This window comes from Pezoporus flaviventris, unplaced genomic scaffold (genome assembly GCF_033815535.1).
Source record: "Pezoporus flaviventris isolate CSIRO_AGI_PZ_B2104156 unplaced genomic scaffold, CSIRO_AGI_Pfla_v1 ptg000015l, whole genome shotgun sequence".
NCBI lineage: Eukaryota > Metazoa > Chordata > Aves > Psittaciformes > Psittacidae > Pezoporus > Pezoporus flaviventris.
In genome coordinates, this window is record NW_026892563.1 from 27,367,996 (window position 1) to 27,393,098 (window position 25,103).

At 42.1% G+C, this 25,103-nt stretch overlaps 1 protein-coding gene across 1 annotated transcript; it reads left to right on the forward strand.

Moving 5' to 3' along the window:
- The first annotated feature begins 453 nt into the window (after positions 1-453).
- On the forward strand, positions 454-23,488 carry TMEM45A (transmembrane protein 45A). The gene is made up of 7 exons (XM_061453900.1): positions 454-489; positions 12,437-12,557; positions 12,676-12,885; positions 15,003-15,215; positions 15,918-16,102; positions 18,198-18,343; positions 20,096-23,488. The coding sequence occupies exons 3-7, from the start codon at positions 12,696-12,698 to the stop codon at positions 20,187-20,189; spliced, it is 828 nt and encodes a 275-aa protein (XP_061309884.1). The 5' UTR covers positions 454-489; positions 12,437-12,557; positions 12,676-12,695; the 3' UTR covers positions 20,190-23,488.
- Positions 23,489-25,103: the final 1,615 nt, after the last annotated feature.

The window sequence follows — 25,103 nt, forward strand, 5'->3', positions numbered from 1 at the left end:
ACTGAGGGGGAAAAAAAGGGCAAATAAAGAAAAGCCTCTGTTATATCCAGCGATCAGAGGAGGGTTTGTGTGTCAGAAAGTCTCTCTACTTTTCTAACTTTCCCCAGCTTGCCCCGGCTAGCGGCAGCCTCTACCTCCGGCCATGAGCTGCCCCCAACCCTGCCCGCTCCAGGCTGCTTTCCCTGGAAAACGGGGCAGGAGGGGGGCACAGGCACCGCGAAGCGCGGATTCAGCAGAAGCCTCTCTCTGTCCCGAGCCCTTTTATTTGGCTCTGCCCCGGGTCCTCCCCGACCAGGAGGGGAGGAAACCGCCCGCCCCCCACGGGGCCGCCAAGGGAAGGAACATCTGGGCAGTCGCGGCGCATCCCCTGGATGGAGCAGCTGGAGGGTCCCGCGGCCTCCAGAGCCTGGCTGGGGCAGCTGGAGGAACCCGGGCCGGCTGCGAAACCCCTTGGACGGGGCGAGGAAAGGCGAAGGAAGAGGCTGCGAGGTAAGGGCAGCCCGAGTCTCCTCAGCCCCGGGAGAGCGGCGGGAAGGGATGGAGGTCTACCCCGCGCAGGCTGCTCCTCCGCGCAGTGCGGGCAGAGCGGTCTGAAGGCAGGGAGGGCGGCGGCTATAGGGGTGGGGGTGTTTCATATTCCCTTGTGAAAGGACAACTGCTGCTCCATGTTTGCCTTAGGTCTGTCCATGAGGGGCACTCCTGAGGTAAAAAGCCCTGAAGCGACTTTTAAATCCGAAGTATCTTCGGCGGAGGTTGCTGGTGTTAAAATACATCTGGAGCCCTGGAGTATTTTACCCTATGTACGACAGTTTTTGCAGCAGTGGTTCAGGGTGGTTAAACAAAGGGGGAATTAAGTGTTAGGGGTGTGAGTAAACATTTGGTTTAGTTTTGAGTTTCTTGTGTGATTTGTTTTTTTTAATTCCCTCCCTCCTCCTTGGGTTACTCAAATGGAAATGTACATCCAAACTTGAATCTCCAGGCAAAATCAAGAGAATTTAAATGTAGCCATAAGAATATTTAATGTATGAGAGAAACCTTCAAATTAGATTATCTCAGCTTCTCTATTCTATTTCAAAACAGAGTATCCCTTGGAAAAACACTTTCAGTCCCTGGATATGTTCAGATTTGTTTCATTTTTTCTTCTCTCCTAATAACACTTATTACTTAACACAGTATCAAATATTTAATTTTTCTGATATTTCAGAGCTTAGGAACTGAAGTGCTTAAAACCAAAATATTTATGCTTCTTAATTTTTAAAATGAATATTTGATAATAACTATGCAATTACCTACCTAGAACTTGTGATTTCTCCAGTATGTATAACTTTGTTTGCATCACCTTACATTACTGTTTCTGTAGACCTCTTTAAATTATGGTATATATCATACTGTAAGTCACCAGTAATTTGCACTTTGTAATTTGTTTAAGGAATGTATTCTATATCCATTTTAGATGAAAATTCATCACTGCCTCTGGGATTACCTTGCTGAAGTTTGCTCAGATGTCTTTTCTGCTTTTCTGGGTTGCTTACATGGGCTTTTCCTGTATGCTTCTCTTTAGAAATGGAGCTGGGTAAACCAGACTGATTTTTCTCAGTTGTGGAGAGTGTGGTTAGAAATAACTGCTTGGAAAGGAAAGTCAAATGAACCTAATGAGTGGCTTCAATAATCATGCCTGTGTTTAGGCAAACTGCTCCCTGCTTACTCTTTTCTTGCAAACCAAGCCTGCCTGGAAGCATCATTTTACTCAGTACTGCAGGTGGCCAGTAGAGCAGCACAAAAAATGGGCCCCCTTGTTTCCGTCTGAAGACGTACATGAATCAAGCATCAAAACTCTTGTCAACTGGCTCCTACTCTATTTGTTAGATGTGTCCAAACACGCTCATGCTCACTTGCAATTGGCAGCAGTAGTCATTTTGGTTGTCTCTTCCTAGCTATGAGCAAGGCAGGTTCCTAAACCCATAGATTATAAAGAATTAAACATTGTTTTTGCAATATCTTAGTTTTCAGTAGGGTGGCACTCTACTGTGGCACTCCTGTCTTATTGCGTGGCACGAGCCAGACCTTCAGTTCTGGCACTGTCTTTTGCCCCAGAAGATAAGAAGGAGACTTAAGTCCCTCCTAATCAATTTCTGCCTAAATTAGGGCCTGCTGTAACATTTCAGTTCTATCTGAGCAAAATTCTAAAACTCTTGCTCCACATAACCTAGCACTTGAGGCATTTCTAAGGTACAGAGGGTAGCATCTGTAAGACCAGTGGTTTTGGAAGAGGATACAGCCCCCTGTGCAGCTGCTACTCTGATTGAATTACAAAGCTCCAGCTCCATAGCATTGTTCTTGGTCCCTCTATTAATTCTGTTGTCTGAGGGGAAGCAGGAGCTGAAGCCTCTGCTACTGTAGCCTTGCATTAAGAGGACTCTTCAGTTTCTGCTAATGTTGCATTAGCACAAACTGATTCCCATTTAGTGAGTATGAGGTAGTCCTGTAAAGAGGAACTATACCTCTTTCCCTGATGCCTTTTGATTTTTCTAGATGGGCTAACTCACAGCTATTACCAACATTTCAGACTGTTTTGCCAGTGTCCCCATTTATTCATTAGTGTTTCTCTTTCTTTTCTGATCCACACAGCTTTCTGCTGTTGAGAGTGTGTTTCCCCCAAGCAATAGTTGATAGGATGCAGTGCATTCAGTTACCTGGATGCAAGCAGTATATCAAACACCCTGATCTCAGCAGGGTCAAAGACAAGTAAGCCAAGGCAAAGCTCAAGGTTCAAATCCCACCTGCTCTGTTGCATAGCTTTATGGAAATTACTGACAGGAAAGCTTTTAATTTTTTTTTTTTCATATCACAACATAATGTTGCAAGCCTCAAGCACTCACATCATTTGCTACAGCATCCAAATCTGGGAGATTTATTTTGAATCACTTTGTTTTCTATATAAAAGCCCTGAAGACATACACTACCTAACGGTACACCACAGCCAGACTGGATGGCTGAAGTTTACAAACCATTTAATCAAATAACTTCAGAAAGCACAGGTTTAAGAAAAGTGGCTGGACCTCAGCAAGAGGAGACAGCAAAATGCAGCAATTTAACACTAGAGGCCAATATTCTGGACACACATACCCCTGGTTTCCAGTCTCCTCCCTAGCAGGGGACAGGAGAAGTATCACCTGCTTGTTGTCCAGGTATGAGCTGTTACAAGCATCACATTGGCTAACTGACCCCATTTGTAATTTCTTCTGTAAGAAAATTGAGTCCTTCCTGTGAACACCGTCATGGACTTACCAGAGCTCTTGCATTTGCTGAGATGAGCTCCCTCCCAGTTTGTGTCGATTTGAGACTGTCTTTAAACTGAAAGCTTACTAGTATGCACAGCATCACACTTCTGCTTACCATCTTTTATTAATGAGTCACCCCATTGTAATTCAGCCAGCCCATTATCTAGTACTGTACATAATGAAGAGAAATCTTAATGCCTTTTCTGCATAGTCACTGGTAGTTATGTTAAGGGAGCAATGCTTGCAACCAAAGAATTATAACCATATTGTGGTCAGACAAGTCCTTCTCCAGGAACAGAATTCCTCACTTTTCTTTTTCAGATTTGGCTTCTTTTCAGGCAGAAAGTACCTTTTTAGACCATTCAAACACTGAATTTTCTCAATATACTCCCCTTCCCCTCTCTTTTTTTTGGGGGGGGCTTGTGTCTTCTTTTCATAAGTATTTGGAAACATAACAATTGCAGCAACTTCTAGCAGTCTGTAAAGAGCTCTGTAAGTGTCAAATGCAGAATCTTTCACAGCCTGGGTTGTTATCTCTATTTATTATAAATATTTGTCATAGTCTGGTGGTCCTGTGAGCTTTGCTGTCTTACAAGATTTTTCCACTGAAGCCCTGACTCAATTGTTAAGACACTGTAGGTCCATAAAAGGGATGCCAATAAAGACTAAACCATATTTTATTTCATTTCCCTCAATCATCAAACTTTAGCTCTCTTGACATTTTCCTAGCCTGTCTATCAGGAAACAAAGAACATGTAGTTGAGCACCTCTGGAACTACAAGCAAGATTCAGGGATTACACCATACAAAACCATTTTTTGTCTGGTCTCCAAGGAGCAGTCTTCTTACTGGTAGCGTGACCTCTGCTTGGCTATGGACCTTCAAGAATATCTAGGGTCCTGCAGAGGTTTTTTATTGAAATGTCTCTGATTGTTTTAAGGACAATAAAAGGAATTAACTGTTAAAAAAGAGAGCATATAGGAATTTCACTAGCTGCCACAATTCATGTTAAAACCAGGAAGCACTAATAGGGGAGCCATTCTTGTATGCCAATGAAGCGCTCCTGCAGCGCAGCAGTGGGATGTCGCAGCATGTCCTTCCACCACACCGTCTGCCCGGTAGTACTCAGCTGCTGCTGCACACAGTCAAAACCTTGCTCGAGTCTGCTGCGTTGGAAGGAGAGGAGCTGTGCACCAGCAGCACCTCACCTTCAGGGGAAGGGAACTGCTGCTCTGCAGGGGGCAGAGCCTAGAAGGTCACCCTGCAGGAGGCAGCAGCTACCGCGGGGCTACTAGGGGCAGGAAAGTGGCTGTGGTGGATGAACCCAAGCATCCTCTTGCAGGAGGTGGCACTCTCACTGCTGGAATAGTTTGCTCACATACCCATGATAATTTACCCTTTATTTCAGGCAGTGCTAGGAAATACTAGGTTTTATGGCCAATAAAGAAACTATGAATCTTTCATAGGAAAAACCAACTCTTATGTATCCTATATAATTGCAAGATTTTATTTCTTTTGTGTGTGTATGTTTTTTTGAGTTCGTGTTGGTCTGAATAAAAGCCTCCAAATTGGCAGTCCTGAAGACAGAAAATTTCATATCCACAGACTAGCAGCTGCTCTGATACCAAGAGCCAATGGTATGATCATTAAGGAGTGTTTGTTGTCCCTGGATAACCCCTGGAGTTATCTTGGCTTGGCTATGGGAGCAGAGAGTCACACTGAAAACATGGAAAAAGCCAGAAAACTGAGAGTCATGAGAGATAAAAAACTACAGTGAAGATCACTCAAAGGGCTGAGAAGGACAAGTATCTGGGAAGGAGCTGTTGTTGACAAATGCAAGGCACTGGAAAAAGTAGAGTGGTTCAGGTTGTGGGACCAAACTCAGCACTATGAGAAATTGCCTTTTGGAGTCTCTTGTTTCTTAGCCCAGTATATAGATTTCTTGACATAATCTCTTTAGGATTTTTGGGTTTCATCTGTGTTTTGTAGGCCTAAAGATTTTGCCAAGGGTTGAATTCTTCTCTTACAGGCTTCAGAGATGCCTACTCATGACTTTTTTTTTTTCTCTTTTTTTTTTTTAAATCTGAAAATCCTTACCTCCCACATACTTAAGCCAAAAATATAAAGGCTGTACTGTCAGTTTTTAGCATTTCAAGAAGTCTTGAGTCCTGCTTTCATTAGCTTTAGTACTTTCAGTTCAATTCTGAAAGACCTATAGGTGCCAGCTGAGTATTTTCTTAACACCAGAGCAGCGACCTCATCTGGAAATGTGGGGCTGTAGTTGCTGAAATACTTTTAGTCATTTTTAAATCAGTACTGCATTTAGTGAACAAAGTAATTACAGCAGACATTGGTTTTCAGATCTGTGCTGGTCTCCATATTTACAATTTAATGGCTGAAGGGTAAAAGGCACATGCCTTGTGAATATGTCTTTAACTTCAAGTAGGAAACTTTGGTACTGAACTAAACTTATCTGATATTTTCTTTCTCTTAGATGCATTCAAGTTTGCTGGATTCTAGTTTTCCGTAGAAGCTGTATGATCCTATCTTGTGCACTGATTAGGAAGTGTTTGTGAATTGGTTATTTCCTCCTCTTATCTGGGTGCATTATTCTCACTGACATCATGATCAGTTCTTGCAGGTGTTATGGATAAAAACATTTTCTATCAAATATTATAAACGCCACATATTTTTTCCTAATCTAGCACAGTTTTACCGTTGCAGTAAATCTTTGTGTTCAGCTTCTGTTATCATATGGCTCCGTAGCAGAAATGAATCTATTGCAGAAGTGTGAGTCTGTGGCTTCATCACTTGTGTCATTTCTGGAAAAAAAAACCCTCATTTCTGGTCAACAGTCCTATTTAACATCATGCAGAGCTTGATAAACACAGGAAATTGCAAGGCATACTGCTGTGGCAGGAGAATGTGTAGGGAAGAGAAGCTGCCTGCTTCAGGGCTAGTTCTGCCTGAGCTACTGCTTGCGTCTCCATCCGGTGCAGGTTATGCTGCTTGAGCCTCTGGCTTTTTTTAAAGAGATAAGGTGGAAAAGGGGATTAATCTAACTCTTTGAGAAGCCATCTAAGTAGCCCTAAGTTTCTTCATACCACTTGCAAGTTTTGCCTTAGTCCCCACATGGGACTTAAGAGATCAGGAATCAGACTTGTAGATGTTAGGAAACATTCTTCCCCAGGAAGTTGGGAAGCATTTAAATCAATCATGTAGGTCTGTTTCTTGCCTGCCTTTCATGCTTCTTCTGGTGTAAGTGAAGTAATTTTCTGGATTAAAAGACAGCTTTTAATACGCACAAAAATGCATACCTTTTAGAATCATAGAATCATAGAATAGTTAGGGTTGGAAAGGACCTTAAGATCATCAAGTTCCAGCCCCCCTGCCATGGGCAGGGACACCTCACACTAAACCATATCACCCAAGGCCTTGTCCAACCTGGTCTTGAACATTGCCAGGGATGGAGCATTCACAGCCTCCCTGGGCAACCTGTTCCAGTGCCTCACCACCCTCACAGTAAAGAATTTCCTCCTTATATCCAATCTAAACTTTCCCTGTTTAAGTTTTAACCCATTACCCCTTGTCCTATCACTACAGCCCCCAACGAAGAGTCCCTCTCCAGCATCCCTGTAGGCCCCCTTCAGATACTCGAAGGCTGCTATGAGGTCTCCACGCAGCCTTCTCCAGGCTGAACAGACACAACTTCCTCAGCCCATCTTCATACAGGAGGTGCTCCAGTCCCCTGATCATCCTCATGGCCCTCCTCTGGACTTGTTCCAACAGTTCCATGTCCTTTTTATGTTGAGGACACCAGAACTGCACACAATACTCCAAGTGAGGTCTCACAAGAGCAGAGTAAAGGGGCAGGATCACCTTCTTCGACCTGCTGGTCACACTCCTTTTGATGCAGCCCAGGATACAGTTGGCTTTCTGGGCTGCAAGCGCACACTGCTGGCTCATGTTCATTTTCTCATCAATCAACACCCCCAAGTCCTTCTCTGCAGGGCTGCTCTGAATCTCTTCTCTGCCCAACCTGTAGCTGTGCCTGGGATTGCTCCGACCCAGCTGTAGGACCTTGCACTTGTCATGGTTAAACTTCATGAGGCTGGCATCAGCCCACCTCACAAGCGTGTCAAGGTCCCTCTGGATGGCATTCCTTCCCTCCAGGTTATCAACTGAACCACACAGCTTGGTGTCATTGGCAAACTTGCTGAGGGCGCACTCAATCCCACTGTCCATGTCACTGACAAAGATGTTGAACAAGACCGGTCCCAACACCGATCCCTGAGGGACACCACTCGTTACTGGTCTCCAGCTGGACATTGAGCCATTGACCACAACTCTTGGTGTGCGGCCATCCAGCCAGTTCTTTATCCACCAAGCGATCCACCTATCAAATTGATGTCCCTCCAATTTAGAGACAAGGATATTGTGTGGGACAGTGTCGAACGCTCTGCACAAGTCCAGGTAGATGACATCAACTGCTCTACTCTGTCCATCAGTTCCATAGCCTCATCATAGAAGGCCACCAAATTGGTCAGGCAGGATTTCCCCTTCGTGAAGCCATGCTGGCTGTCACCAAGCACCTTGTTGTTTTTCATGTGCCTTAGCATGACTTCCAGGAGAATCTGCTCCAAGATTTTGCCAGGCGCAGAGGTGAGACTGACTGGTCTGTAATTCCCCAGGTCATCCATTTTCCCCTTCTTGAAAATGGGGGCTACATTTCCCTTTTTCCAGTCATTGGGAACTTCACCTGACTGCCATGATTTCTCAAATATGATGGCCAGTGGCTTAGCAACTTCATTTGCCAGCTCCTTCAGGACCCGCTCATGGATTTCACAATTTATTTTCCTGAATGCTCATTCAGAAACTGCCTTTGCTCATCATCCTGTCTGTTGCCAGCAGATTCACTGTTCCGTTCTGACCCAGGGAGTAAGATACAGCCTCAGCCAAGGGATGAAATTCCCAGGTACACTGCTACATAGGGAATTTGTAGGCAAACATCAACAATCGCATTTGGTTGGCAAAGTTGGAGTGTAAAGCACTTATGCAATACTATGCAGCTTTCTAATTGCTGGGAAAGCCTCAATCTTGCAGAGTTTTGTGTGATTATTGCAAGAAAAATCATGCTTGGAGTTTTCATGTGTGAAAAAACAAAAAGCATCTCACATTCATAGGTAGCAAGTAGCTGTAAATTATTGTTGCACCTCATTCCAGTCAGCTGCAGAAAAGTTGCCTGGTACTTAGGAATTTCTAAACTACATTGACTACATTTACACCTCATTACCTTTTTCTCCTGTTGCCTTGTGACCATGGGCCCCTGGGTAGGGATCCTGGGGGTGCACAGAGCAGGTAACGGGCGATTTGATCAGCAATGGTTAGTATATGCTCACTGGAAAGCCAAACCTTGTCATACATGGCAAGGCCTGTGACTGGGTGATGTTGGCTGTCTATATGTCTCTTGTAGGCATCAGCACTGGCATTGCCTGGCAAGCTTAGGGGCAGGATTTGGATAGAGTTGAGGCTGCGCAAGGAGGTCACTCACAGCAGGTACTCATGCAGCACCTGGTGTGAGTGGGTGGCTTTGAGGGGCAGTGGAGGGAGCATGAGCAGACCCTGCATGACCAAACCCAGAGCTCATGGCACTCAGCTCTGAGGTAGCCTTGGGATTTTCTCTACTTGAGTCTCTGGCAGATGATGCTCTTTAGGGGAAGGTGACGGGCAGCAAGGAAGGTTTGCTGCCGAGAGCATGGCTGGTGCTCTCCCAGCACCCCTGGCCCTGAAATCACTGAGGATAAAAGAGGGCCTGGGATTTGCACAGGTTACAGCTTCAGTCCTCCAGTGATTTGTCTACTACCTTATGGGATAAAGTTCTGTAAAAAAATAAGCCCTCAAATTTACTGAGTATTATCATAACATGCTGATGCCATCTTTATCCAATAAATAGCACCTGACATATCGTAACAGGCTGGCTCCATCAGTGTCATTCTAAGCCCCCAAACTATGCAATATCACCTGGTTTACTTGTAGGCAAAACTTCTCAGTCACATCAAAACTGTGGGTGGTGGCATTTGACTTCTAGCCTCACCAAAATACACTCTCGGGCCTGATTAGAGAAAATTCATGAATTCAAAGTTTAAGGTGATTTCTGTCATAATGTTTTCAAGTTTACTAAGGATTTAAAGTGTAATCGATGTAAATCCTTTCTGAAGCCCACTGTGCTGAGAGTCAGTGTTCCAAAGGTGTGCCATAGCAGCTGACTCACAGATCTGATATGTCTCTTTTTAGAGAGATCCCACAAATAATTCCCAACATTTTCGGACAAACTCAAGCTGAAGTTTACACTCTCTAAAGAAATAATATGTGATTGTATTGCTTACAGCAAAACATCAATTTTTCTGGTTCTGTTTTGTTTATTTCGGATATGCAACGGTAGCTTCTGTATCAGACTTCCCTTGTTCTTAAAAGCAAAAAATAGTTTTAAACAGAGTATCCTGGTAGATTACCCAGATTTAGGGCAGAAATATCCTGCAGTGATTAGAGCTCTAGCTAACCCAGGTGTGAATTTACAGACTGAGAATTACTTTTGAAGTTTTCTATACAGTGCACTACAAATGCCATTAGCACACTGTTGTTCATTTTGACTCTTACTGTTACTGTACTCTCCTAAAGGGAGGCTTTTCACAGGTTTAATTTACCTTTTTAATCCAGTATCTCCCTTTGATGTAGGTGATGTGAGTTACAGGGTAAATCTTCCTATTTAAAATGCTCAGTAGCTGTTGAATAGTATCTAATGAATAAAGTCCTTCTAAGGAATAGTATTCAGTGAGATCAGACATATGGTGAGGAAAGGCCACTCTCCACTCTTCCCCTCTTACTTTCATGCAAGGAAGGGAAAAAAACAATGTGCTACAATGCCTTTCAGGCCAGGAAGTTTTAGAAGAACTAGAAATTAAGGCTTCCAAAGCAAAACAAGCATTTCAAAGTTTAAAGCACAGTTTAGGCAACTGTCTAATTAGCTCCTATGAATATTGCCTTTTTTTGAGGCAAACTATGGTGCAGTGAGTACTGGCAGTGATGCACAAGCTGGGCAGATTCTTTGAACTAAAGACATCCCAGAATGAAGTACCTCTTCAACGACACCATGGGGTTGGGTCTAACCTGTGGGGCTGAGCCCCCCAGCCACACCACTTAGTGCCTGTCTGTGCTATAGGCTGCTCAAGACTGAGCAGTGCTTTCCCCACCTGCAAATAAAACAGATGTAAACTTAGCAGAGCTTTCAAGGTGTTGAGGGAGGCAGAGGAAGCAGAGAAAGGCTCTCCCAACCCTTGGACTACCACCTCCTCCTCCACCACTTCCCAGCCCACCCTGCGCTAGGACCGGAGATGCTCAGCTCACAAGCAGGCTGATTTAGCACCACTAACACATGCTCAGCCCCAGGGAGATTTAGAGATTAATTCAGCATTTTGTGAGTGGGATGGAGGTGGTCATCACTGTCCTGGTGGCTGGGGGCCCATGCTGAGAGCTGCCTACCATGTCTGTCATTGCTTGCTCCTCCTCACAGCTTTTGCTGTCCTGATCAGGGTGGCTAGCCAACCACCAGGTGAGGCAAAGCCTCCCACAACAGCTCTAGGCATGGCACCCTTGCTTTTCTAGTTAACAGAAGACAAGTAGCATGCAGGAGCCCTTCCCAGACAGCAGAAATCCCAAACAGAGTCCTCTACATTTCATAAGAATAGATAAACATGTCTCTTGTTCTTTCTTTGGCTGCCCCATGGCTGCCAGGTGCTGCTTCCTCAGGAGCCTTCCCAGGGCTTAGGACAGCCACCTCTGAGTGATTTCCTTCCAGTATGAAGTAAAAGGTATGCTCAGATGCCAGCACTTGGCACCTCTGAGGACACACCCAGAAATGGCCTTGCTTGGGCAACCAATATCACATTTCCCTTTTCTTGTACTTCAGTAATACTTCCGTAGGAATTATCTAAGTGGAGTTTTATCCAGGGAAAGCTTTTAAAACTAACCCCTCTCCTTCTGCAGCACTTATACTGGAAGACATCAGCTCTTAGAAGAGGAGGGGACAGGCAGCAGAGGCAGGACATTCTTCAGCATCCCTGTTTAAATCACAGCCTGCCTCATGCAACACATGAACATTTGTGGTTTTTTGATTCTTGTTTGTGGCTATATAGGTCGTGTTTCCTCATGCAGTTGAGTAATAGTCTTATGGCAGCTTCAGGACCTGTGCAAGTTTCTCTTCTTCAAAATAATGCAAAATAATGCTTTCAGTGGAGCTTAGGCTCCAGAAACAAGAGAGAGCTCACGCTACGTGACTAGACAGCATTATGTGAACCATCTGCAAGTACTCTATGACCCACAAGCCACAGTTTAAAACTTCTTATGCAGAGCTGACTGTACAAAATACTTACTGGAAAGAAAAATATACCAGAGTCTCCATATTCTATTCACAAACAGATAGCTAACAGTGTAGTGTGGTGATCAGATTTGTAAATCAGCCACAATAATAAAAGAAAATATAGATTTCCAATGCTTCTAAGGTGTTATCTTTTATTTTAACCTCTGCAAAGATTTAGTATGCCTTTGGGTGGCACAATAACTCAGTTTATAATAGCTTAAAGAAAAATTGTAATTTAATATTAAAACTGTCACTTTAATGCAGAAGCTATTGGAGCTAAGTTAACTCTCCTTAAAGTTTGGGTGATGACCAGAATTACTAGATTTTATTAATGGCACTGCTTTTAAATAACTGTATAACATTAACTAATAACCTTATCACTCAGTGCATTTGGTGTACTTGATAATGTGCATCTAATTGTGGGTGCATAATTCACCTATTAAATACTGAGAATGGCTTGATGTTTGTAAATCATAACAAGACTTCAAATTGGAATACAGAATACAATTTATTAGTGAATAGCTACCCATTGTTTCTGTATACAACTTGGATTTCCTTCAGTCAAGTATTGTCTTGATTTCTATTTGTGGAGTGAGGAAACAGAAAACCCCCTCTAAATGTGAAAGAACCAAATTGTGAATATTCATGTGTCTCTTTTGCTAGTATAACTTCAACAGCATGACATAGTACACTCTGGCATTTTTTCTCTCATTTTGCCAACTGCCAGCTTTGTATTTCAGATCAGATGCCTTGCAGTTGGGTCTTTTACTTTGATTCTGCACAGCTATGAAACTGGGAGACTAGCTGGGTGTTTGGAATAACCAGTGAAGATGAGTACCCACGTTCATTTTTAAATAGAGTGTGAGTACTTAATTCTATGATACTTTTTTTTGATCTATGCAAGGAGATACTTTAAAATTGTAACCCACAGAATTCTCCTGATACTCCCATAATCAATCTCCATTTGCTTCACCTTCAGGTGTTGGCTAGCAGTAAACCATGGGCAATTTCAAAGGGCATGCCCTCCCTGGAAGCTTTTTCCTTCTTTTTGGCTTGTGGTGGTCAGTGAAGTATCCACTGAAGTATGCCTGTCGAAAAAACAAGAATGCTTGCTACCTTGGTTCCAGGGCAGGATTTCAGCACCTGGAGTTTGTAGAGGGGATCATCAAAGCTGTCTTTGCCCTGATCGGTAAGTAAGGTGGGCTGACAATGAAAATGCTATGTCTTTTAACACTTTTTTTTTTTTTTCCTGATAAAACATCTCATTGTGTTTTGGTGTTTTGTCTTTTAAACACCAAGAATCTAAGAACTAGTGGGGCTACTGCTATTAATTACACATTTATGATGATAACAGGGTTTCCATCCATAGCACTCTTCTGGAGCTGTGTCTCCTGACAAGTTCACAGCTGGTCCGAGTGTTCATATGCTGTTCACTACAGGGAGGGAGAAAAGATATTTAGGCAAGGGGCTCTCACATGCAGACTGGGAGCACCAGACTGTGGGGGCATTGCTTTTCTGTTTTGAATCCCACCATCTTAGATATCGGTAGTCTCCACTGAGTTATTGGTAAAATATGTAAATGCAGATGCTTCTCCACTGGTGTCATTTAAAGTGAAAATATTCACAAAGAAAGACTGAACTCCAGATGTTATAGCTGCAGGACTTTTGCAACAGGGTGCTGGTGGTGGCCTGTTTCTCCTTCTGTTGTGGACTGGCCTGGGTACAAAGCCACAGGGATGGTTTAGTGGGTTTTGCAGCCAAGTGGAAGTGCTTAGTTCTTGTTTATGTTCCAGCAGGCTGTATGTTAGCAATTTATCTTTCTAGAATAAGTAAACTAAATAACAGGGGGCCTGGGGAACTCAGCACATGTAGCTTTCAAGTTGAAAAGGATCTTAATTTTTAGTATTACTAGATTTTTAGATTCTATCTGGCTATTGTTTTTTAGATGCTCAGAGTTGCTTGGTTTTTGATCAAGGTGCAGGCTGTGCCAAAATCTTGTTCTTGCTCTTCTTCAAGATCAGCTCTGAAGAGATACTGTGTGTACAGTACTTTGATATGCCTTAAAAAAATTATCAAAACCTAAATAATAGCATTCATTTTGAGGTGTGAGTGGGGACGTCTTTCGTACAGATCTCCCAGTCAGTGTCTAGAGGTAGTTGGGTGGCTAAAGTACTCATTTAGCCTTTTTATTTTCACCATGAAACAAAAAAAAATGTTATTTTAACGTATGGTAATTTCAGTTCACAAACACGGACAAGAAACCCTGGTGAAGACAAAGAGTAAAAGTAGCAGAAAGAGTAAACCCTGTTGTTTCTGTGTTAGGAAATTTGAAATAAAGGTGGAAAAGTATTGCATTTGGACTGCAGCGTATCTACTTATACAGCATGATGCTGGCCCGTGCTTTGCAAGCAATGTATTTAACTTTGAAGTTTTAAAGTGTAACACGTTTTAAATCCTTCCCAAGCTTCAGTGATATAAAGTATCTAAACGCAGCTTTCCTCTTGCTGGAGTACTGCAGCTATTTAGTAAGACGCTGAGGGGGCCAAGGTAAGGGAGGCAATGGCGCAGCAATTCAAATACTAACTTGGTATACATTCTCATGGGACTTTTAATAACTGTATAGTGGAGGGATTTCCTTTTATGGCTTTATAGGAAAAATCCCCTTTGAACTAAGATTCTGAACTCTGCCATCCTGCACACTGTAGGGGACTGAAACGGTAAATCTTTCTTTTGGGGACTTCAGCATGTGTTACACTCATGTTTGAACCACAGGAGAAGGCAGATGAAAAATTCAGTTAGAGGACTACTACAATAGCAATTGTTAGGACAAAAAACCCAGCACAGAATAGCTGGTCACTGCTGGAAACTGCAGGATGCAGATAGTCCAACCAGGAGCAGAGATGAAGCCTGGTTTTCCCTGGCTTTCTCTTCTCTGAATTATGTGATGCTTAATATATGCTCTAGCTCACTCTGCAGTCTTCCCATCAGCAAAGCAGCTTATTTCATCTCTCCTCCACCCACTGCCTATTTTCTTGTAAATTTATATAAAATTAATATCTTTGAGACCTCTGTGAATTTTCACTTGAATTTGGACATGTTAAAAACTTTATTGCAAATGGCTGAACTGGGCAGAAGGGAGGAAAACGTAGCAATCACCCAGAGCAATCCTCAGGCAGCCAAACTAAATCTCAAATTGACCAGTGTTACGCTGCATGGGAATATATCGTTTCCTCTATTGTTTGCATAAAGACTTATCATCACCTTAAGCATCAGGACAAAAAGTTATACTTTTCATTTCGTGTGCAGGAATGGTGGCTGAGCAGTTTGTTCCTGATGGACCTCATCTGAAGCTCTACAATTATGAGGAAAAGCACTGGGATCACCTCATGAACTGGCAACATGCCACCATGTACCTCTTTTATGGCATATCAGGGTTGGTTGACATTGTGGCTCACAGGACCAGTGCACTGCCTGTGGCCATGGACAAGATGATGCTTTCTTTAGCAGTGTTTATTGAAGGTCAGTTTACCTCTTCCTGCAGAAGTGTGTGCGAAACTTGCACAGGGGAATGCGTCTTGGGTCTCACATCAGTCTTAGAGAATGAGCCTGCAGGAGCTGAGTGTTTAACTCTCTAAAGTGCCTAAGAAAGATCAGTCTTGGTCCTCCTTAAACTGCACTGCAGCCCGGAGCATGATCACACATCCTAGAGGTGTATCTGTGCTTCCCAGCTGGCTTAGATAGCAACAGAAATGTTATAAAAATAGCAGCACAAGCCTGTTTTGAATAAGTGCTCAGTAGCTCAGGTATGTGCTTCAATGTATGTACAGACATGGCCCACAAGTTAGAGTGCTTTTTCACTTGTACAGCAATCATATGTTGAAATTGCACTGGAGACCCACTCATTTTGTGTTTTCTGTACACGCAGCATATCTCATAGCATCCCTCTTGTTACACTGCAGGCACAGATGAATGACACTTTTTGTTAATGTGTTTTAAACGAAGGGTGGCAGAGCTACAACTTCCCATGCAATTTCCTGGTCTGAACTGAAGAGTGGGAGTACACACTACTTAAGAACTAGTCTTAAAAATTGCTGTTAGTGCAACTAAGAATGTGATATTGGCATGAAGAGAAATGCTAAAGGTTCACTGTTTTATGAAAACAGATGCAGGGAGATTTCAAAGGAAGAAAGTATCTTAAAATGATCACTTAATTTATTCCAGGTTTTCTCTTTTGCTACCATCTTCATGGGAGAGCCATGCTGGATGTCCATGTTCATCAATTACTGCTGTTTGCTGTCTTTGGAGCTGCTGTTTGCATATTTCTGGAAGTTTTCTTCCGTGGCAGTATAGTGCTAGAGATGTTTCGTACAAGCCTTTGCATATTACAAGGCAGCTGGTTCTGGCAGGTAGGTCACTTTTCTGCCTTAGGAACTTCTTCCTTCACCAAAATTAGTGATTTAGCCCTTTGAAGAGGTTTCATAGGGGATGTAATATGCCTTTTAAACACAGACCTAAAAGGACTCATAGAAAACAACGCACTCTTAATGTCCCTTTAAAGATATAAAAGTATTTCTTGTATCAATTTTACAGAAGAGGAAGCAGAAGCCATTTTACTTCTTGTGCATTTTATCAATAAAAAAGCTAAGGAACTTTTCTTGAGCTCTCCCTTGTTCACTGACCATTCTTTCTGACCCTTATAATGTCCTGTTCCAAATCCACAAGCCAAATGGCAGTGTTTTTAGAGCCCAGCAATATATGCTGTTCTTTATGAAGACAATCTCCAGTCAGCTGCTGGAGCGGTGAATAAATGCCCAGCAGAGTACTGGATGGGTGAGGCAATGCACTCATTGACATTGCCCAACTCAAAAGGTATTTAAGCTCCCAATCTGCGTTAAGAAACTGGGTCATGCAAAGCCTCCTGCTTTTCCAGGGCTCTGGAAACTGAGCAGAAGAAAAACCAGCTGAAACCGTGGTATTTCAAGGATGTGGCTCCCAAAAGGACTCTTCAAAAATGCAGCTTCCATGCCCTCACTTACTTGTGATTCTATCCAATTAACAGATATTTGATAATGACCCTGTCTCTACTGTCAGAACAAGAGAAAGAATTTAATGAATTGCTGTGATCTCATAACAAAGAAATAGGAGCACTAGTGCTGATGTGTTTCATCTTACAGTGGAGAACTGAGGTCACTCCAGAGATTTTTCTTTCCAGCATGTCTAGACTGGCTTCCCTTTTTTATATGCTGGCAAGACATGATGAAAAAAAATGTTTGCTGTTTCTTAGGAGAACTGGACACTCAGCACCAAATCAAATATCTAAATACTAGCTCTGGCAAGAAGACAGACCTCCTCAACGGCAGTATTTTTCTATAAGTGAAATCAAGAACCTGGTGCTGCAGCACTTTGTGGTTTATTTTCCTGTTTGTACACTTTTTATTGGTGATTTAAGAAGCTTTACATGAGAGGAATTAGACACAACCATTTATTCTTTGTTGTCCATCCAGTCTAATTTTAGAGCAAGTTATTTCTTTAGCTCTGGAGACGATGTGTTTTTTGTTTCAAAGTGAAAAATTGAAGAACTAAAAATACAAGCAATTAAGTGTAGCTTTTTTCACACCTGCAGGAGACTTCAACCATATGTGTGACTGAAAACCACGTACTGGCTGCAGCATGACAGATTTGTAAAAAGTAAAGGGAACTTCTGCATCATCAACTCCCTCATTCATTGAATTCTCTGCATGGAAATGCAAAATGCACTCCTCCCATCCTCCTTCCTCTCCTCTTCCTAGGTCCTAAATTCTCAGCTGAACTGCTGAGCCATGGCTCTGAAGAGTATTAGGCAGTACAGAGGACCAGTGCTTGACATGCAGACCCCTCTGCAGCCACAGGATTACTAGCTTCCCACCTTATGCATTAGTATCAATTTGATCTTTTCCAACTCTGAATGTACAAATTAGCTATGTATTTCACATGGCCGAATAGCCTTGGGTGACAGCTCCATTTTTAAGTAATTTCAAAACCTGACCTTTTTCCTGGGTGGCCCAGAAGAAATAGACTTATGTTCACCTTTATTTATTAATTTACATCTTCAGAATCGTGTAGCACATTCCCAGACACTGTTGGGAAGAAGTGAGTGAGTGCAAACGGCCGGGTAGGCTTTCTTGTTGGTGATGTGTTTGCAGTTCAGACCACACAAGGCTGAGCACTGGCGCCTTTCCATAGAGTACATAGCTGTGATTGTTGTGGGACTTGTTGGGCAGGGTCCTTAATTCTCTGGGCAAGAGCAGGGGTTTCCTGGGACAGGCTCTGCATCTTCAAAGGCACTTCTGCACAGAACTGTGTAAAACAATCCATTGCATCTGAGTGCGACTGCAAAATTGTTTTTAATAATAACCACAGAAATAATCAGCACTTAGAAAAAAAGAGATGTCTGCCTTGTGATAGGTAGCACAAAACATGATACAGCATGACTTTTGCTAAATATGTATTATTTTATTACAGATTGGCTTTGTGCTTTATCCTCCAAATGGGAGGCCAGAATGGAATCAGATGGATCATACCAATATGATGTTCCTGACCATGTGCTATTGCTGGCATTATGCCTTTGCTTTTCTTATACTTGCAGTCAATTATACAATTGTCAGCTGGTAAGTTATTTGAGACACTAAAACTTTGGAAACTTGTCTATTTAGTCTAGCAGAAGCCTAATTTTAGAAATGTCTCACTGACAAATCAAGTTTTCTACAAAGTAATTAATTGTCTTGCAAGGTAAAATAAAAATAGGTATTGTTAATCAATGAAGACAACATGATTCACTGCTTCAGTAGAAAGGGGAAAAATACTCATGAAGCACAGTTCTGAAAGGATAATGCTTCTCACTTAAAAGAAGCTCTTTCTTAATAGTGTTCCATATATGTAAATGCATATGAAGTTAGAAGTAGGAGAAGTTTTTTTTCGTACAGCATCTTCTCTCCCAGTGGTCATCTCTAATTCCAAGTGACTTAGCCAGCAGGCTTCATGACTCTGAAGATTATTGGACAGGTTTCATTGCTAGCAATTCCTGTGATCAGACCTGATTTCTTTTCCACTAGCCAGTTTCATCCCCCCATTTCTAAAGTTAGCTTTTTTTTTCGTGTTAATGCTGATAAAATTACAACCACAGTGTTAAATTAGTTATAAAAATGAGCCTGATTCTGCCATGTGTGATCAGCTGCCTGCAGGACCTTACCAAGCCTTTGGCTGCACTGTTCTAAACATGCTTCTAACCCCTCAGTTTACCCTTACCATCCTAATAGCCCTATTTTGTCAGGCTTTGGCTACATGCAGTTCTTGCAGTCTTGCAAGAACTGAGATGCCAGTTCTTTTTGGATCTTTTGTCTGAAAGGCACTGACATTCAAGGCTGGGTAACTGGTTTGTTGTGTGAAGGATGGCAACTATAGAGTAGGTGACAGAAATCTTACATCCCTTCTGATGCTGGAAACGGCGGCTGGTGCAGCATGTCTTACAAAGAGTATGTTCAGGTAGTATCATTAAATGTAGCACATACTAATGTCATGGTACATGTTCACATTATACAGTTGTCACTCATGCTAACATACAGCTATTTACAACCAAGGCCTGTGGTTAAATACTGCCCAGATTCTTCTTGAAAGCAGAAGCCATCTTTACAATGTCTTCCACAGTGGCCCACTACAAGTCTTCATACACCAGTCACCCTAACTCCCTGATGAGGTGCAGGAGTTAAGCAGTTTTTAACCATATAAAAATGGCCAGATAAGCCTTTGAGTTTGTCCTGGGTTCAGCAGTAGCAGTCATTTTTTCTCCTTCTTACTAGCTGGTGCAGTGCTGTTTTGACTTTCGGCCTGGGAACAGCGTTGATAACACCGATGTTTTTAGTTACTGCTCAAATGTTTAGACTGACCAAGGACTTTGTGAGTCTTATGATCTGACAGGGAGGAGGGGAAGCCAGGAGGAAGCAGAGACAGGGCACCTGACCCAAACTAACCAACGAGGTATTCCATACCACAGCACGTCATGCCCACTATATAAACTGGGGGCAGTTTCCCAGAAGGGCTAGTTCACTGCTCAGTCAGGCTGGCTACTGGTCAGTGGGTGGTGAGCGGTTGTATTCTCTTCCCTTGTTATTTCCCTTACCAATATTATTATTATTGGTGGCAGCAGCAGTGGTTTGTGTTATACCTTAGTTACTGGACTGGTCTTATCTCAACCCGTGGGAGTTACATTCTTTTGATTTTCCACCCCACCCCTCCGGGAGCAGGGAGAGGAAAGTGGGGGGTGGTGGTGAGAGAGCAGGCTGCGTGTTTTTTTATGGGTTGCCAACTGGGCTTAAACCACAATAGAGTTACTATTGAGACCTCTCATTTTTTGTTGTTTTCAGGGCAGTTCGTTCAAAGGTTAAACAGTCCCAATCCATGGAAATGGGATTACTGAAGACATCTGAACGAGATCAGGAATCAGAAGATGAAATTTAGTATGAATATGGCTTGACGAGTTTACCTGCTCTACCATTAGGCTAACTGATACCTCATTTATGCAATTTTTTAACATCTTATTCATTCTTTACTACAACTTGCTATGCAAATATCATCCATGAGTACTGTCTACATCTGCACAGTTACATCTTTATTGGTGGAGGGTAAGCTTTGTATTGATTTGCAGCAGTTGCACTAGTACATAGCTTACCACGTGATTCAAAGAAAACCAGACTAATATTAGACAGACTTGAACTGGATAAGGTGGCATGATGAAGTCTGTGTGTTTGCCTCATTAACAGCTAAGCAAAATGCTTTCTGACTGCTACTGAATGGACCCAAGTTTCCATAATTAGGGTGTTCAAGTAAATGTGTTTGCTGCTCTGCAAGTAACTGTGCATAAATAACTCTGCAGACCTGGAAGGAGTAGTACAAGATGAAAAATCAGATTTTTGCAGCTGTCTTGTATAACACTTCTGTGTCTCTGCTTGTGGCTTTATGCTGAAAGACAGTCTGTTGAAAAGCAGAGGTGCTCTCTCCTGTTGAAAAGAACAGGTTCTCTCCCCCATGCTCGCTGTTGTTTGGGATGTGCTCCAACCTCAACAAAAGGGAAATAAGTGATATGGCAAAAGTCATCAGAAAATGATGTTGCATGTAAGCACATTGCCTCTAAGGGGCAGAACTTTCGAATCATCACTCTTGCTCTAAATATGTCTTTCAAAAGACTGACATGGGCAGCTTGTGGTACAGCAGCACTTACACTCTGTTTTCCAGAGGATTGAGAAAGGAATTTGTGCTGGTGGCCAGCAAGCGGCCATTTTACACATGCATCAGTGATAAGATGGTCATGGTAAGATGGTCATTCTGGAAAACAGCCTCTTCCCTTTAAAACTCCTTCTAAAGATACTATTTTCTTATTATTTTCTGAAACAGGCTAATGCAGGACAAAAAATCCTGTTCAAATAATGCCTGTTCATCAGGTTTGGTGCTGTGGAAGAGTGTTTCTTTTATTATTCAAACATTTCCAGATGCTCATAAGGGAGTGCAGAGCTGAACTCTGGTAGGTGAATGAGATTTGTAGGATCTGGTCCCTCCACTTTTGAGCTTCCTTTAAATTTTTCCAGTGTGAACCAGAAAAATTGGTAGCATAAAGTTACTAACTGCAGTAAGAAGGTTGCTTAATTTAGGTAATAATATAGTTTGTAGCTCAAAGGAATCTCAGGACTCAGAGAAAAAAAGGAAAAAGAAAAATCAAAGTCTTTTTCTAAAGCTGTTTAACCTTCAATACAACATAAACATTCACTTCATTTTTAAGAGCTACCTTTTATCTCCCATTTTTCAAGGAGTACCTTCCTTAGCTGCACATGCTATTAATGCTGAATTTTAGACTGCCAGATTTATTAATGTGTTTCTGAAATCAGTGGTGTTGTTTATTTTGAAGGACATTTTCAGAAAGTGCTTTGTTTCTCATATGCAGGAGCAGTGCAGGTTTCTTCACTGCTCTTCTTAATAAATATATTTGATACTGTACAAATATTAAGGTGCTGTATCTCTAAAATAAAAGGATAGCCTCAGAAGAAAAGCATAATAAACTGGCTGAGCTTTCTTAGAACACTTAGAAGACTTCAGTTGGTAATTCTTTAGACTATTTTAGATATTTGCCAAGTATTGTGAAATGACACTTGTAATCAGGTGCCAAATTATCCACATGAACCTACTTTGGAAAGCAAGAATAGTTGGCTTACAGACATTTCTACATTTACAAATATAAAATGGGAAACTGCAGTTTGCTAAGCAAAGATCACCGCTTTTCTTAATAATTGCTGTCCTTTTCTAAGTACCTTTCTCTGAAGGATCTTGGAGATTATGGTGAACTTTAATGAAGCCCGTCTCAGGACACTCTTGTAAGCTAGGTTTTGGTATGGCATTTTTGTAGCTCCATGTCTCAGCTTTACAGTGATCTCACTATAAACTCTGAATTAATTTTTACTCCACTCTGCAAATCTAAGACTTGAGTTTCATTGCTGTGATTCCATTAAAATCAGATTTTCTGTTGGCATAAGCAAGAGGGAAGATCCATGGCTTTGCTGAGGAGCTTACCTGTTAATTGCAGCAGGGATACACTGGCGAAATACAGTGTGTCATTACACTCAGCTATAATCTTCCCTTCATTATGCCACATTATTCTTTTTTGTAAATAGTTGGGACTATTTTAAAGGGCAAAATTTTTTCTGGTTAGAATGGTTGGGGTACAAAGCTTCTGCAGTGCTGGGAGTGAAGACGGTGGTTATGTACCAAAAAGAACTTGGGAATTATTACAGCAATCTGTTGTGATAAGCCCAAATCAGTTGACAAAGTGAGCCTCATGGGATTCAGTGATCTGAGTGAACATGGAGAGTGCTCAGCAAACTCTCCTTTTGAAAAAACTGCTTTTTCAGAAACAAGAAATGCCAGTACTTGAATGTCATGGCCAGAAGAGTGGCTGCCTGACATGGTCCCCCTGTGACTGCCTCAGCCTGGTGGCTCTGGCTCTGTCCCTATTTACATCCAGCAGTGGCTGCAGGTGTGTGCATTTTCTTCGCAGAAAACATGAGCAGGACTCTCAGCCTCCTGAGAGGTATCACCTATATCTCTTTCGTCTCCCCGCTGTGAATCTCCCATAAACGATTGGGCAACTGAACGAATAAGCCCATCATACACATCTGCTGGTTTTGGTGCAACCATGCTTTGAAAAGATGCTTTTGAAGAAGCCCAACCTGGAGGCTAATGCAGTCTGTGACACAGAATTGTAGGGCAGCCTTCTTACAAAAACTCTTTTTGCATTGGGGAAAGTAGTATTACATTATTTAGCTTGAAGAAATGCAAGGAAAAACAGATCCTGAAGCCTCAAAGAAATGATAGTCTCTTGGATTTTATTTGTAATGCTTTTGTGCCTGCTATATTTTTGGTGCCACAAAGGAAAGAAACACTCCATTTCACGGTGGGTTTTTGCTACACAGAGCTCTTTACCCATTCTTCTCAAGCACTGTTCGAAAGAGATGCTCAGGAACAGTAAGGTAACTATTACAAGTTAGGAGGTACAACAGTCAGCATTTCACTAGCAACAGATTTTGCTTGAGTTGAATGAGTGGAGGGAAGTCTGACAAGTTTACAAACATCACTTAGAAAAAGGTAGCTGCTCTCAAGAACATTGAAATTATTGTTAAATATTGGTGCTTTTGAAAATCTGCATGGTAGTTTATAATAGACAAAATATGCCTGTAATATTATTTAAATAAAATTGATTTATTCATATAAAATGTCTGTCATGTTTCAGGGGAAAAAATATATGCATTTATGGGGTATGATAGACATGTTACTCTCGTAGCTAACCCAGACATTCGAGAGAGTTGCACTCAAGTTCAGGAAAGGTCAGTGCTGCCTTGTCAAATTCCCTTGATTCTGTTATTTAATCATAATTTACAACACAGTTGAAAGCAACTCTTCTTGAGGTCTGGGAAGTACGATCCATGAAAGTCAAATGCTGTGGAAAAAGGAGGTCTGGACCTGGTCTCCTGTATCATACATAATGGGGCAGCCAGCAACCAAGTAAACAGAACTGCATGAATGGGATCTTTCTGTTTTGGCAAGCTTTATAATAAGAATATTTGTGATTTTATTTGACTTTGCTTCCCTTTTCTTTTAAAGAGAAAAAAAAAACCACTTTTTCTGCTGTAAGGTGAAAATGCATTCTGAAAGAAAAAAGCTGACACATTTGAAGACATTTTGGCAATTACAGATTTTGACCTTTTCATATTTTTCACCAGTTTCTAAAACTAAGACTAGGGACCATACCTGATAAAAAGTAGCAAACAATTTTGTGAACTCTCAGACTGCATTTTAGGGATAAATTTATTAAACTTTATAGTTCCGTGGGCTTGATACCACTTTGCTACATATTTGACAGAGAGTGTTTTTTAGAGTGGGATGCACTTACCTGTATGTAAGAAAACTTCTAAATTTATCTAGGGCCAAGTAAGGGATAGAAAGTCAGCACTTCCCAATTTCCCATTTCATCTGGTTGTTCACAAATCTGAAAGAGCTGCATAAGACTTCTGAAAACTATCAGTCAAAAACTTCAAAAAACTAGAAGTAGCTTTAAATAAACCACTCTGGGAATCAACCAGTTTGCATTAGAAAGTCTAATGTACCAATGTCACTGTACACCCTCTGGTTGGCTATCTCCAGCCACATTGCCAGTGTGACTGTTTACTGTCATGGTCAACCTCAAAAATCTGGTGACAAGATACATGCCCCATCCCATTCAGGCAATCATGTAAAATGCACATTTTTGCATTGGCTCTGTGTGAGACAGATGAACTCCAGTGTGTGGCAGGGGCTTGGCTCACAATGGGAAGGCGTTTCCACCTGTGTGGATGACTTGGGACCTCATGGTTACATTGGTAGTGGGGTGAGGCATGGAGGGAGGCCCTCATGCACAATATGGGGAATCTGGTCTTGGGACAGCACTGCCTGAGCTCAGGAAGTTCACTCAGTGTTGCCAGTGGGCTGCAAAGAAGTTAGAAACCCAAACAAAAGGAGGCTGAAACAGCCCCTTGGACAAATAGGGACGATGTCCTGGGGGAAAAAAGAGCATCTCTGAGCTGGCAGCATAAAGGCAAGGCTGCTCTTGCAGTTCCTGGGCCCATGACCACAATACCATCTGAACCAGCCTTTGCATTTTAATCTGGATCAAGAGAGCGCTTTGGATTTTAGCCGCACATCCTAACTTAAATGCCCAGGTTTGCATCATGGAGTGGAGTCAAAGCATGGGATCTGGAGTCCCTTCACAGGGAATGAAGTTCAGTGGTGGTGTCCTGTTGATGCGGGAGTCACGGACAACGCAGACACGATCAATGTGATCAAGCGATTGCC

Bases quoted from the DNA above. Each gene is read 5' to 3' on its own strand.
- TMEM45A (XM_061453900.1), top strand. From the start codon at position 12,696: ATGGGCAATTTCAAAGGGCATGCCCTCCCTGGAAGCTTTTTCCTTCTT. The intron at 12,886-15,002 runs GTAAGTAAGGTG...TTTCGTGTGCAG, and splicing joins AGCTGTCTTTGCCCTGATCG to GAATGGTGGCTGAGCAGTTT. The intron at 16,103-18,197 runs GTAGGTCACTTT...ATTTTATTACAG, and splicing joins AAGGCAGCTGGTTCTGGCAG to ATTGGCTTTGTGCTTTATCC.